This window comes from Pseudopodoces humilis, chromosome 21 (genome assembly GCF_049639895.1).
Source record: "Pseudopodoces humilis isolate 2021_Gansu_Grassland_sample_001 chromosome 21, ASM4963989v1, whole genome shotgun sequence".
Taxonomy (NCBI): domain Eukaryota; kingdom Metazoa; phylum Chordata; class Aves; order Passeriformes; family Paridae; genus Pseudopodoces; species Pseudopodoces humilis.
In genome coordinates this window covers 10,996,444-11,009,689 of record NC_142220.1, presented here as the reverse complement: position 1 = coordinate 11,009,689, position 13,246 = coordinate 10,996,444, and the positions used below count along the sequence as shown (strand labels likewise).

Genomic DNA, 13,246 nt, shown 5'->3' with positions numbered 1-13,246 from the left:
AAGGAGTGGCAGAACACTTCAGTGGGGTGATGATGATGTTCCTTGTTTTCCACCTACATGGAATTATCTGTAGGTGCATTCCTGTGAGCTCTATAAATACTGGGATAAACAAGAAAATTTGTTTTGATCCCTTTCACAGCCGAGCAGCTCCAAGGCTGCTGAGGCAAAGGGGTATGCACCACTGGAAATGCGTTTCCAGAAAGGGTAGATTTGCACAGAAAGAAAATTAAAATATGTATTTAGAGGAGGTGAGCTGGAAGAGTTCACAGGAGATCAGAGCAGGACAAAGAACAAATATTCCTGCAGGGGAAGGGGTGGGCAGGCAGGGTTTCTGATGGTGTTTTTATTTATAATCACACTTCAAAGCATCAGGTTCTTGCTGTAAGGAGTAAATAATGAATGGAGATATTTTTAACCTCCTACACAGACTCTGTGTTTCATCCACGAGAGGTCTGGCAGCAGACAGAGCATTAATGGAGATGCCTGGCTCCTGGGGTAGCGAGAGCAGCCCCAAGATCCCTGTCTACAGCCTGGGCAGAACAGAAGTACAATTATGGAGTTAACATGGAAATCAGAACCTGGGCAACTCTGTGGGACCGGGCTGGGAGAGCTGGGGGTGTTCACTTGGAGAAGAGAAGGCCGCACAGAGAGCTCAGAGCACCTTCCAGGGGCTAAAGAGGCTCCAAGAGGCACTTGGGACAAAGGATGGAGGGACAGGACACAGGGAATGGCTCCCACTGCCAGAGGGCAGGGCTGGATGGGATATTGGGAAGGAATTATTCCCTGGGAGGATGGCAAGGCCCTGGCACAGGGTGCCCAGAGCAGCTGTGGATGCCCCTGGATCCCTGGCAGTGCCCAAGGCCAGGCTGGACATTGGGCTTGGAGCAGCCTGGGACAGGGGAAGGTGTCCCTGCCATGGCTGGGGTGGCACTGGGTGGGATTTGAGGTCCCTCCAACCCAAACCAGTCCGGGATTGTGTTTTTCAGATAAATTACAATGAGGTGCTGAAAACAAATGGGAGGGAGGGAGGGAGGGAGGGAGGGAGGGAGAGTTCCACCAGGGGCTGCATGGCCCAGCTCCCCTCCACAGAAGGGAAATTCCCTCTCAGGACAGGCAGTGCCCATCCCCAAATCCCCTTTGAGCCCAGGGCAGCTGTGCGCTGAGGGACACCAGAGCTGGAATGTTCCATACGAGCCCCAACACCTGCTGCATTTCCAAGGAAAAGTCCAAAGATGCCTTGTGGAATCACCCAGCTCTGCAGGGGGGAAATAAAATCAACACTTCTCCCAGGGTTAGCAATTCCAGGGACTAAATTGTGTGGAAACACATTTGTTTTGATAAATGCTGTGAGTCTGACTGGAAAAAACATCTGCAAAACCCCTCCTGTGGCACTGAAGGCCCTGCTACAGCCAGAAATTTCTGCCATCAGACATTAAATGTGAGTTCCACGAGGAGCTGGTGACAGTGTAGTGGCAAGGAATTGTTCATGTGTGCAGCAGGTGGGCGGGAGGGGAATCACTGCATGGAGTTGGGAAAGGGAAATGGGAAGGATGAAAATGGATCCATCAGTGGTAGGAGAGAAAAATGTACCAGGACCTTCTTCCTGACTGCAAGAACACCCTGGGCCTGATGGATTTCCCATTTCAAGGCTCTGGAAGCTGCATTTGGTGAGAGTGAGGGAAGAGGGCAGGGAGGAAGGAAAGGAGAGGAGAAGGGAGGAAAGGTGAACGTTTGTCTGCTCCAGAATCCTGGCTTTGAACAGAAATGTCTGGTTCAGGCAGCAGGAGAAGGGGGAGGCTGGAAGCACTGCTGATTACTTCCACCCTGTGTCCCTCCTCCCTCCTCTCCCTCTCTGTCTCCAAGCCCTCAGTGGACACCTCCTTTCCCAGAGACAGCCCCTGTGGGAATCAGCTGTGGGGTGAGAAAGGGATGGTTTGGGACACTCTGAGCCATTTTCCGATACAGTGTAACTGCACCACTGCAGCCAATGCAGAACCTCTGCACCACCACCTCCAGGGGAAGTGGGAAAATTTCCAAGCCCAGCATCCAGGACGACAAGGGCATCCACAGCCCCCCCAGATCTCCAGGGAAATCAGGTCTGACTGTCACAAAATGTGCTTTTTGTAGCAATTTGTTTTACAAGCCAGTGGCCAATTGTCCCTCACCTCTGGTGGGGCAGGAGATGACCCAGACCTGCAGGATGGGATTGTCACTTCATTAATTTGTTGTCCAGAGCCACTCTGGGGCTGCTCTTGTGCCAACAGTGGCAGCTCCATGTTCCAAAGGAGCCCAGAATCCTGCTCAGGGAACAGGAGTCAGCCAGGTGGGTCCCTGTGCTGCTCCAAGAACCCTTTTGTGTGGCCAAGGAGCAGAAGTGCCTCAAAGGGGTGAGCCGAGGGATATTCCAGCTCCTTTTGGAGCACACAGGGGCTGAAGTTTCCTTGGATTTCAGTAAAGACCCTTAGTCAAAGGAAACGGGCTAAGGGGGTGGCAGGGTTGGGCTACCCTGGGGCTATAGGGTGAGGGGTTGGGATGATGTGGCACTGTAGGGTGAGGGGTTGGGATGATGTGGCGCTGTAGGGTGAGGGGTTGGGATGATGTGGTGCTGTAGGGTGAGGGGTTGGGATGATGTGGTGCTGTAGGGTGAGGGGTTGGGATGATGTGGTGCTGTAGGGTGAGGGGTTGGGCTGCCAAGGGAACACAGGGTGAGGAGCTAGGGTGCTGTGGGGCCATGGGGTAAGGGGTTGGGGTGCTGACCCTCTCCAGGGAAGTGAGAGCAGGACACAGATCTCTTTATATCACATTATACATACCTGCTCCCCCACTGTGTCTTTGTGCTGGATTTCTTTTTTTTAATTCTTCAAGAGTTTTGAACTTTATTCAGCAATGGAGTAAGGGGCAAGAAGAAAGGATCCCTTTCAGCACTGTAAAGGCTCGGTGGAGCTCGGGGATCCCACAAACTCCAGGCAGGGTTTTGCCATCACCGGCAGCACTTCCAGCTGGGGACAAGAGGAGTCTCTCCCGGTGCTGGTGGATCCCAGGCAGTCCTGGGTACCCACGGGGGCTGCACAACTCCGTGGATGGCTTGAAGGGCTGTGCTGGCCTTGGGTCCCGGGGGAAGCGGATCTGAGGGTGTTTCTGGTGAGCTCTGGAGCTCGGTGTTTGGTTTGGCCTGGGCTCAGAACTCCCACAAAACCTGCTCGTGCCGACACCGGTTTGCTGAGCCCCGCGCTGCAGACAGGCCAGGGAGGTGGGAGAAACTGCAGAGCGGCTGCCCTCCCCTCCAGCACCCCAAACCGGGACAGAGCGGGTGGGGAGGGCCGGGCCCGAGCTGGGACGGCCGCTGGGATGTCCCCGGGGGCAGCGGCCGCAGTCCCGGCCCCGGCACGGCCTCGGCCTCTCCCCACAGCACCGCGAGGCCGCTCCGAGCGGGCCCGGCCCGCTCCGGCCGCCGAGGGCCCGATGGAGAGCGGGGCTGCCCGGGCGGCCACAGCCCGGCCGGGGGCGGCCAGCGCGGGGAGGGGTCCCCGTGCCCCGCTCGGGGGCTCCCCAGGGAACTACGCGCTCCGAAAGCCCCACACTTCCAAGAGCTGCACCTGGAAGTGCTCCCGGCAGAGCGGGGGGTTGTCGAAGGTCTCGCAGCGCTCCGTGTGTCCCCAGAGCAGGCTGGCGTCCAGGGACAGGGCCTGGCCTCCCCCTCCGCCTGCGGGAGCAGCGCAGGGTCGGGCCCGGCTCCCCCAGGCCCCGGCGGGGCCGCGCCCGCCCCTCGCTCCCGGCCCTTGTCCCGTCCTGAGCCCGCTGCCGGGGCTGGAAGGGGCTCGGGCTGTTCCTGCGGGCCTTCCTGACCCACTGCGGCTCCTCTGCCGGCCCCCCCGGCCCCGGGACACAGAGACCCGAGCCCGAGCCTCGGCGCCCTTCCTCGGGCCGAGCCCAGCCCCGGCTCCTCTCCCCGCCCGGAGCGAGGGAAGGGCCGAGAAGGGACGCGCCAGCCCCGGGCCGCGAGCCTCGCCGGGGTTTGGGGCCGTGGGGCTGCCCTGGGGGCTCTCGGCAGGAGCTCCCTGCACTGGAGGAAGGGGAGCTGCCCTCGCCTCCCGGACTTGAACCCGACAGAGCCGGGAGCTCTTCGGGGAACCCTCGGGTTTTAACCCGGAGCGGGCCCTTCCCAGCGAGGCAGCGGCGGGCGATGCGTGCCACCCTGGGGAGTTACCGATAGCGACCCCCCTAATCGATATCGATCCCTTTTACCGATAGCGACCCCCCCTTATCGATATCGATCCCTTTTACCGATAGCGACCCCCTTATCGATATCGGCCCCTTTTACCGATAGCGACCCCCCTAATCGATATCGATCCCTTTTACCGATAGCGACCCCCCTTATCGATATCGATCCCTTTTACCGATAGCGACCCCCCCTTATCGATATCGATCCCTTTTACCGATAGCGACCCCCCCTAATCGATATCGATCCTCCATTATCGATATCGATCCCTTTTACTGATATCAATCCCGATATCGATCCCCCTTACCGATAGCGATCCCTTTCACCGATCTCGACCCCCCCTTACCGATGACGATCCCGTCCCGGGAGCCGGCCATGAACATGGAGGCAGTTTTGGAGGGCAGGAGGAAGTGCCTGATGGCCAGGAACGGGGACAGGCGGGCTCTCCTCTGCGGCGAGGGCACGGCGAGGTGCTTGGGGCTGGGGCTGGGGCTGTCCCGGGAGGAGCCGAGCGGGGATTCGGGAGCGGGGGAAGGCGAGCGCTGCCGGGAGCGCGGCACGGCCTTGGCCAGCTCCGGCTTCTTGATGAGCACCCACTCGTACCTCTCTGCCTCGGGGCGCACCTGGGCAGCGGGACACACCTGTGAGCCCGGGCCTGGCCCTGCGGCACCTGGCCACCGCTGGGGGAAGGTGCTGCTGCTGCTGCTGCTGCTCGGGGGGCTGGGGCCAAGGGCTGCGTCCAGCTGGGCCTGGGGCACGGAAGGGACAGGGTGTCCTGGCAGGGCAGCAGTGAAGGGACAGAGCCGGGCATAAACCGTGACTTACAGTGAACACAAAGCACTCCCCTGTCCCAAAAAAGCCCGATGTGGCTCCGCTCTTCTTCCTTTCGCTCCAGTCGGAGGAGAGAAACGCCCCACACACCTTGGGAGAGAGCACAGGGAGCCGTCAGGGGATGGCCGGGAGCAGAGCCAGCCCCGGCGGCGCCGGGCATCGTCCCGGGCTCTGCAGGGCAGGGGCTCTGCCCCGTCCCCTGGGGAATCAGAGCCCAATCCTGCTGTGCCAGCCCCATCCTGCACTGCCCATCCCTGGTGCCCTGCAATTACAGTCTCACTCGTGGCCTCTCTCCCCCTCACCCACTCCTGTTTCCCCAGCACCCCCGGCTGAGCTGTGCCCCGGTGGCCCCGGTGTTCTCTCCTGGGAGCTGGGACAGACCCGGGGTGGGCAGGACAGGGACCACACAGCCCGTGGGTGCTCCAAGAGGAGCCTGTGGGGTCACCCACCCTGCTCCCTTCCCCAGCTCTGCCTGGGAAATGCTCACCTCCCCCTCGGTGGTTTTGATGAGCAGCACCGTGGGTTCGTAGCCCTCACAGCACGTGTAGAACCTGCAGAGATGGACAAGGGGTGGGTCAGGGGGAGCTGGAGCCTTGGGCAGGGTGTGCCTGCTGTCCCTGGCCGCTCACAGCGTGCCTGGCACCGTGTGGCACACGGGGACATCCCAGCCTGGCACATCCACAGGGCTCCCTGTGCCCCGGGCGGTGCCCAGGTGTTGGTGGCCACCTGGCCCAGCCTCTGCCCTCTCCCCTGAGTCACAGTCAGGAGCCTGAATCGAGCCCAGGAGGGTCCCCAGTAGCCCCAGAGGTGCCCCAGGGCGTTTGTGTTGCTCCTTTCTCCAGCACCGAGCCCTGCCCTGGTTTCCCCCACACGCCCGACCCCGCCGGGCAGGTGAGGCTTCACCTCTGCAGGCTGCAGCCGTCCTCGGAGGTGGAGAAGAGCAGCAGCGGGGGGAAGAGCGAGAAGCGCTCGGGGATCCAGGACCAGATGAGGCGCATCTCCTGCGCCGTGACGGTGCTGGAGCTGAAGTTCTGCATGTCCACAGCCAGGTGGAAGGACGGCCTGCGGGGAGGGACATCAGGCCGGGCTGTGGGGCCCCTCTGCTTTTCGGGGCACGGCCCCTGCACCAGGGTCTGTCCTGCTCTTTGCACCGTGAGCTCTCTGCCAGCATCCCCAGCTCCGGCCGTGCCGTGGCCCCTGGCAGGGTCCCCCAGGGGCTGGGAGGGCCCAGCACAGCCCCGGCTGCGGGAGGTGCCTGCAGCTGCCCCCGGCTGTTCTCCACAGGAGCTCACGTTTTGCCTGCTCAGCCCCCAGAGCCGGGGAGCGCAGAGCTCTCCTCACCTTCTCTGCACCACGGTGATGCCCCTCTCCACCAAGGCCTTCCTGTTGGCCATCTGGAGAAGCCAGATCTCCTTGCGGGAGAAGAGACGGATGCCAAAGGCTCTCTCCAGGAGTTTGTCCACAGTCACGTGCTCGGCAATGTTCCTGGCGAAAGCCTGCAGCTCCGCCTTGATGTCAGAGCCCTGCAGCCCGGTGGGGGCCACCGAGAGCCTGAACTGCCTCAGCAGGGCCAGGGCAATGCGGTACAGGACCTTCTGGCCCTCCAGCAGGAACACGTCCAGCACGCGCACGGCGTAGCCGAAGGGCAGCCCGGGGAAGAGCCACGACAGCCACTCCGAGTAGACCTCGAGGACGTTCTCGGCGGCGCCGGCGATGAGCTTGTGAGCTGCCGGGCAGTGCTTGCTGGCCAGGTCCCCGAAGGTCATGCAGGAGGCCTGGTGGGCCAGGAAGGACTGGTCGATGTAGGCGGCGTGGGGAGCGTTGCTGGCGATGAAGCGCGAGATGCTCTCGAAGCACTGGGCCTCGTCCTCGCTGTAGTGCAGCAGCAGCGCGGCCAGGGCCGGCAGGAGGGGGCTGTGGGTGATGTCGGGGAACAGGGCGCCCACGCAGATGAGGATCTTCTTCAGGGCGGTGACCCCCCGCGGGCTGAGGCAGTAGGTGGGCACGGGGCAGCCCTCCAGGAACTCGGGCAGGGGGTGGGAGCTCACGCTGGGCTTCCCGAAGAGCCGGGCGGCCACGTCCCTGTAGACGAGCGCGTCGGGGGTGACGAGGCGGCAGGAGACCTGCTGGATGAGCCGGGGGTAGAGCCGGGCCCGGCCCGCGTGGCTCCAGCCCCAGCAGCCTTCCCTCGCCAGCCTCTTCAGCTCCTTCGGGGGCCTGCCCAGGACGTCCCGCGGGATCTGCGCCGGCTGCTGCGGCTCCGGCATCTTGTCCCAGTCCACGAAGGGCCCGCAGCCCAGGCCCAGGGAGGAGGTGTCGATGTCCCAGGTGTCAGCCTCGGACGTGACCACGATGGTGATTGGGGATGAGCCGAGCACCTCTGTAGGACAAAGACCTTTTATTGAGCATCTCTCAGCGCCCCGCCAACAGCGTTTCACCCTGGCTGAGGGCGCTCTCAAGTCTCACAGCCACGTCCTGGATTTCTTTGCTCTGCCCTCCAAAGGGAAGGGTTTCAGGCTCTGCCCTCTCCCGCTCCCATCAGCTCAGGGCCCTGGAGAAGCGTGGGGCCAGGTCCCAGTGGGTGTCAGGCTTTCTTCTCACACCGTGAGGGGCTTTTCCCCCCTCCAACAGCTCTCAGCCCCGCGCAGGGCTCGGGCAGCCGCCAGCCCGGCGCTGGGAAGAGCAGAGTCCGAGCTCCTCCTAGAGAGACGGGAGCGGCGTTCCCGGGGCTGCGGAGAGCTCGATCCGAGCCCTGCGCGGGGCACGGAGCTGGGCACTGATTAGCGGGCAGGGATAAAGTCAATTAGCGCCCTCATTAACTCTCGGATGTTTTTATCGTGGCTGTGCTCAGCTGCTGGGGGGTCAAGGATGGATTCGCACTGAGCCAAGGGGACAACGGGGGGACCGCACGTGGTGGCACATCGGGAGGGTCCTGACGGCCGGGCAGGCTCCGGCTCTCGCTCTCCAGCTCAGTTTGGCGCTTGCCCAAGGCCAGCAGGAGCAGCGGCTCGGGCTCAGGCTGGTTCAGGGCAGCAGCTGTTGGATCCGGTGGCTCGGGCCGACTCCCTGTCCCGGACACAGCCCGACCCCAGCACAGTCACGGGGCTCCCGGCCACGGAAACCAGGCTGGGACAACACCGGGGGTGAATCAGGGGCTGTTTGCTCCCCAAATTCACCCCGTCCTCTCCGCAGGGTGCTGCCCTGCCCGGGTACCGGGGAGCATCAGCCCGAGCCCACCCGACCGCCGGTGCCCCGGCCCCGAGTTCCGAATGGAGGCTCCGGCTCCGCCCGCCCTGGGACGAGCCGGGGGGGGCTCGGGGCAGGAATTCGGGTGTGGCGCAGCCCCTGCGCTCCGCCGGCCGTGTCCCGGCACGGGCGGGTCCCGCTCGGCGCACTCACCTCGCCCGGTGCCCGTGTCCTCGCCCGCGGCCGGCTCGGCCATGGGGAGGGCGCGGGCCCCGGGGCAGGGGGGCGGGCGGAGCCGCACCGGCAGCTTTGGCCAGCCCGGCCCCCCCTGCCGGCCGCCCTCCGGCCGACCCGCCTGGCCGCGCTTTTAAGGCGAGGGCCAGCCCGCGGCAGCGGCGTTTATTTGGGGTAAATACAGCGAGGGGTGGAGCAGCTCCGCGCCCGCATCGCCCCTTCCTGGCCCGGTTCCGCGCCCAGCGATGCCGGGGGGCTGCCGACAGCCCCGTGGGCTGAGGTACCATGGAACAGCAAGGCGAGCAGTAAATGAAGCCTTCCTCTTCCCGAGGATCACCTTCGTGCTCCCGCTCTGGGGCTCGCTCCCTCCGCAGCGCCCGGGGCAGGAGGGGCTGGGGGCCCCGGCCACGGCCCGCTCCGGAGCGGGGAAAGCTCGGCCCGGCGAGCGGGGCTGGCTCCGCTTCCCGCTGGGGGGGTCCGGGGAGCCGGGCAGAGGAGCTGTGAGCAGCAGGGCTGGGAACCGGGGACGGGGGACACCGGGCCCGCGGAGAGAAGCGACCCCCGGCTGCCCCCGCCGGGCGCGGCCTCGGGCGCGGCCGTGGGGCCCCGGCGTTCCCAGTCTGCCCCCGGGGAATGGTTGGGACCGATGCTTGGAACAGCTGGGAGAGGCTCCCAGGACATCGGCCCGGGCCCACGGTGCTGCCGCAGAGCTCACAGCGCTTAGCAGGCACTTTTATTGGCATCCTAACATTTTAAAAGATTTTTATTTGCCTTTAAAATCGAATTGTTTCCGTTGTGATAAGAGCAGCTGCAGGTTGTTCCTGACCTGCCTCCCTGCCTTCAGGCTCTGAAACCTCCGACAGACGCTCCGGAGACGGAGATGGAAGCGAATTTGGGACAGGACGAGAGGACCTGTCGCTTCATGCGTTTTTAATGGCGAAATGTTAAATATGTAGAGGCCGTGGGGCTCCGGCTGAGCAGCAGCCGAGGGCCATGAATGTTTGATGGGCGCGGCTGCGGGAGCATCTCTGGGTGTGCGGAGAGCCGGGCCAGGGGACAGAGCCCACCCCGGGGGCTGCCGGGGCCAGCGGGGAGCTCCGAGCCCCTCAGGGCACTGCTGGCACTGGGTGCCCCTGGGCAGGAGCGGGGATCGGCCCCGGGAACGGGGGAACAGCGGGGATCGGCCCCGGGAACGGGGGAACAGCGGGGATCGGCCCCGGGAACGGGGGAACAGCGGGGATCGGCCCCGGGAATGGGGGAGAAACCCCAAATAAGTGGGATTTGAGGGTGGTATTTTCTCTGGCTTTGGAGTGTTGGAGGTGCAGATTAAATTCCTGCTTTCAGGACGGTGATGTATCAGAGTTGTACAGATACACCTCAACAACAGAAGACCAATAAAAAGATTGCTGCTTAATCTGTATTTATAGAGGGCAAAGTCCTCTGTTGCCATCAGTGCCACCTCTGAGGAGTCCAAACCCAAGGAAACGTGGGGTTGGTGTTGTTTGGAGCCTTTCTGGGGCTGGAACTCTCCGAGGTTGTGTTTTATGGAAACATTGCACGGGTGACTGACTTCTCCATAAAATCATTTGTTCCGTGCCCTGTGTTTTCCAGCTTCCTTTAATCCAGTAACAGGTAAAGAGGAATATTTAGCAGTGTTTGATTCTACTCTAAACAAGTTTCCAACAACGAGAGAGGTGTTTTCATAACAGAAACGCCTGTTGAGAAATCCACGGCTGAGCAGTCGCGTGTCCTGTGCCTCCTGAGTGCTGTAATGCAGGAAAATGTCTTTGTACAATCTTGGCCTTTTAGGAAGAATGTAAACAGGTTTTTATTTTTATAGTATTTTGCAATTAGCATGGCTGACAAACTTCTTGCATGTTGCTGAGCCAAAAATAGAGCATAAAATCTAAAATGGAAAAATAAACTGTGAGGAAAGATTTTAATCCAGCACTTACCATCTGTGAACTCTGCTCCATTGAGCTGATCTTAGAGTTTCCACTGTTTTTTATTCTTTTCTGTAATGGAAGTGAAATATTTTGTTCTCGCCGTGCAGTGGGAGCCAGCAGTGGGGTCTGTGCTCAGTGGCTTTCTTGGCTGTGTCTCCTTTGTGCTGTTCTGGGTCAGTTAAATTTCTCCACGTGGACACTTTTGGCATTGGTGGGAGCCACACAGGAGCTGCGTCCATAGCACACAAACCACGTTGGGCACAGACTTGGAATAATTCTCTTTTTCCTTCCATGTGTTTAAAGCACCCAATGAGTTAATTCCCAGAGAAAAGAGAGGAGGAAAGGGGTAGCAACAACCCAGCCTTGTTCCTCAGCTGGTAGCCAGCTATGGACAGCAAAGTGACTCTGCCATTTCCTCCTGAGGGGTGAGTTCCCACCCCTTCCCAACTGTCCATGTGGCTCTGGGTTTCAGGGGCTCAGGCAGAGACACTCAGGCCTTGAGTTTTGTGCCAGGAAATCCAACTTTGCTCTCTTGCCTGAGCCTGGGCTCTGTGTGGGTCTGTAGGGAAGGGGCTTGGAGAGATCTTGGAAGGACTTTGGAGGATCTTGGAAGGATCCTGGCAGGACCTGGCAGGAGCTGGTCTCAGGCAGGGAGCCCCCAGGGTCTGCAGGGCTCAGCTGCCGTTCCCAGCTCAGGGTCCCTCTGAAATCCTTGCAGAGTCCTGGCCCAGCTTTGGGATTCTGGAGGTGGCAGAGCCCACCCTGGAATGTGCCTGGAGCTGACACTCAGCTTTTCCCTGCATTAGAAAAATCAGCACCTGGAGTTTGATGAAGCTGAGCAGCGACACTTGCCTGGCTTGTGCTGCTTTTCCATATCTAATCCAGCCCTGATGTGACAGCCCACGGTGCCCAGGTCCTGTTCTTGCCAGCAGCCCTTCCTTTCATTAACCTTCCTGCACCACTGATCACATATTTATTGTCCCAGGGCCTGGGGCTGGGAGGTTTTCCCTGGAATTAAGCTGCTTTGCGTTTGGTCACCACTCAGTGAGTTTTACATCCTTTGAAAGCTGCTCTGAAGCTGTTTCTGGGGTGCAGGGCTGTGCTTTCATGCTCTCAGGGTTGATCCCAAGTGACAACTGCGGGCAGGACGCTCCGTGGCTGGGGACAGCATTCCTGCCCCTTCCGGCCTTAATTAAGGTGCCACTGGAATTTTCCAGGGAAAGGTTGTGCTGTTTGCCTGCCTCCCCTTGAGCAGGGCCGGTTACATTTCCTTTAACTGTCTTGTAATAACAATTTCAGTATCTTCTGCCCCCTTTCTCCTTGGGAGAGATCTGTGCAGGTTGTCAGAGCAGGGGCTTTAATGGGGCAGAATTCCCAGGGTTTCACTCCATTCCAAAGGCAGGGGTGGGAAAAGCAACCAGGAATGTTGGCTTTCTGTATGCCCCTCACATGTGTGAGGAATTTCGCATAGAAACAAGGAGAGGTGTGGAAGGAAGACACTGGTATTTGACAGGAGGATGGAAAATGCTGGAATTGATGGAAATGCTGATTGTAGCGTGTATTTTGAGGTCTTGGCTTTCAGTCAGACTTGTGAAATAAAATGTGGCCTGGAGCACCAGGCAGGCTCTGCTTTGGTGTTCAGCATCACTGGGGTGGTTAAGGGAGATGCTGTGATTTAAAACAAGTGGAGTTTAGTCACTTTTAGCAAAAAATAAGAGGGTTTTTCCCCCTATTTTTCTTTCAGAGAGGTTCCCTTGAGCTGGAGTGCAGTGCCCACGTTGCAATGGCCAGGGAGAGGAGCTGAGGAGCTCTCGTGTGTGGCTGATTTTCCAGCAGTGCTGCTCCATCCCATGGCCAGGAGATGTCCCCAGCTGCCCGGGATTCCTGCAGGAGCTCCGGGCCCAGCTCTGGGCTGTGCTCAGACACCTCCAGTGCCAGCAGGGCCCTGACCCCTCCTGGCCCCGCTGTCCTTGTGCACAGTGACCTCCTGGCCCGGGGCTTTGGCCACAGAGCGATGGCCAGCAGCTGTGGGCACCGGGCAGCATCTCTGCAGAGCAGCTCCATCAAAACTCAATTCAAAACATCAAAACAACTGCAACATTCAAATTTATGTTGTGGTGTAACTAAAAATCATTGAGAATTTGAGAGATCCTAAAAACTCTCTCTGTTATTGGGTTGTTTGTGGAAGTGCTCTGGGAAAGAACAAGTAAAAGTTTTATAAAGTCAGCAAATCGGCCTCTTTAGATATTTTTATGCTGTAGATTTTATTTTACATATTTTCTATATTATTATTTTATATATATTTTATTTTACATATTTTACACATTGTCTATAAAGCTATAATATATTATATATATAAATATATAATATATAATCTATTGGACATTATTATGTATTCAAATAAGTCTACATTTTTAGTATATTTTAGCATTAGTATTTGTTATATCATTATTATAGTATTTCTTAAGGGGGAATATTGGAACTGCAGTTTGGGAGGTTTTTCTATTTTCACTGTTTCAAGGCTTGTGGTGGTTGTTCTTTAAACAGAGACCAAGCAAAGGAGGTGCTGTGAAGGATCCAGGAGCTGGTCCTGGTGGGAGGAGGAGCACCAGGGACAGGGACAGTCATTAAAGTGGCTTTTGTGGGTTTTGTACCCAAAAATGCTCCCTGCAGTTGCCAAAGGGGCTGGAGCACTGTAAACCCTCTGTTCCAGCCGCTGCTGCAGCCCCTGTGCCCTGCCCTGGGCTCAGAGAGCAGCTCTGGGCTCAGCCTGGGGGAAGGCAAGTGGTGACACCCCCCGGGAAGCAGCAATTCCAAGGGCTCCATCATC

At 59.5% G+C, this 13,246-nt stretch overlaps 1 protein-coding gene across 3 annotated transcripts; it reads right to left on the bottom strand.

Moving 5' to 3' along the window:
• Positions 1–3,480: 3,480 nt before the first annotated feature.
• LOC102100746 (TBC1 domain family member 24-like) lies at positions 3,481–8,492 on the bottom strand. Of its 3 annotated transcripts, none has more exons than XM_005530954.3 (7): positions 8,450–8,492; positions 6,392–7,430; positions 5,954–6,112; positions 5,538–5,601; positions 5,045–5,140; positions 4,566–4,842; positions 3,482–3,703 (listed from the first exon to the last, which is right to left on the bottom strand). In XM_005530954.3, exons 1-7 carry the CDS (start codon positions 8,490–8,492, stop codon positions 3,558–3,560), a joined length of 1,824 nt encoding a protein of 607 aa, XP_005531011.2. In that variant the 3' UTR covers positions 3,482–3,557. The 3 variants fall into 3 exon arrangements, with proteins under 3 accessions (XP_014115149.2, XP_005531011.2, XP_087921673.1); XM_088065547.1 differs by lacking the exon at positions 8,450–8,492 and adding an exon at positions 7,517–7,684 and having other exon boundaries at positions 3,483–3,703; XM_014259674.2 differs by lacking the exons at positions 5,954–6,112; positions 8,450–8,492 and having other exon boundaries at positions 3,481–3,703; positions 6,392–7,684.
• Positions 8,493–13,246: the final 4,754 nt, after the last annotated feature.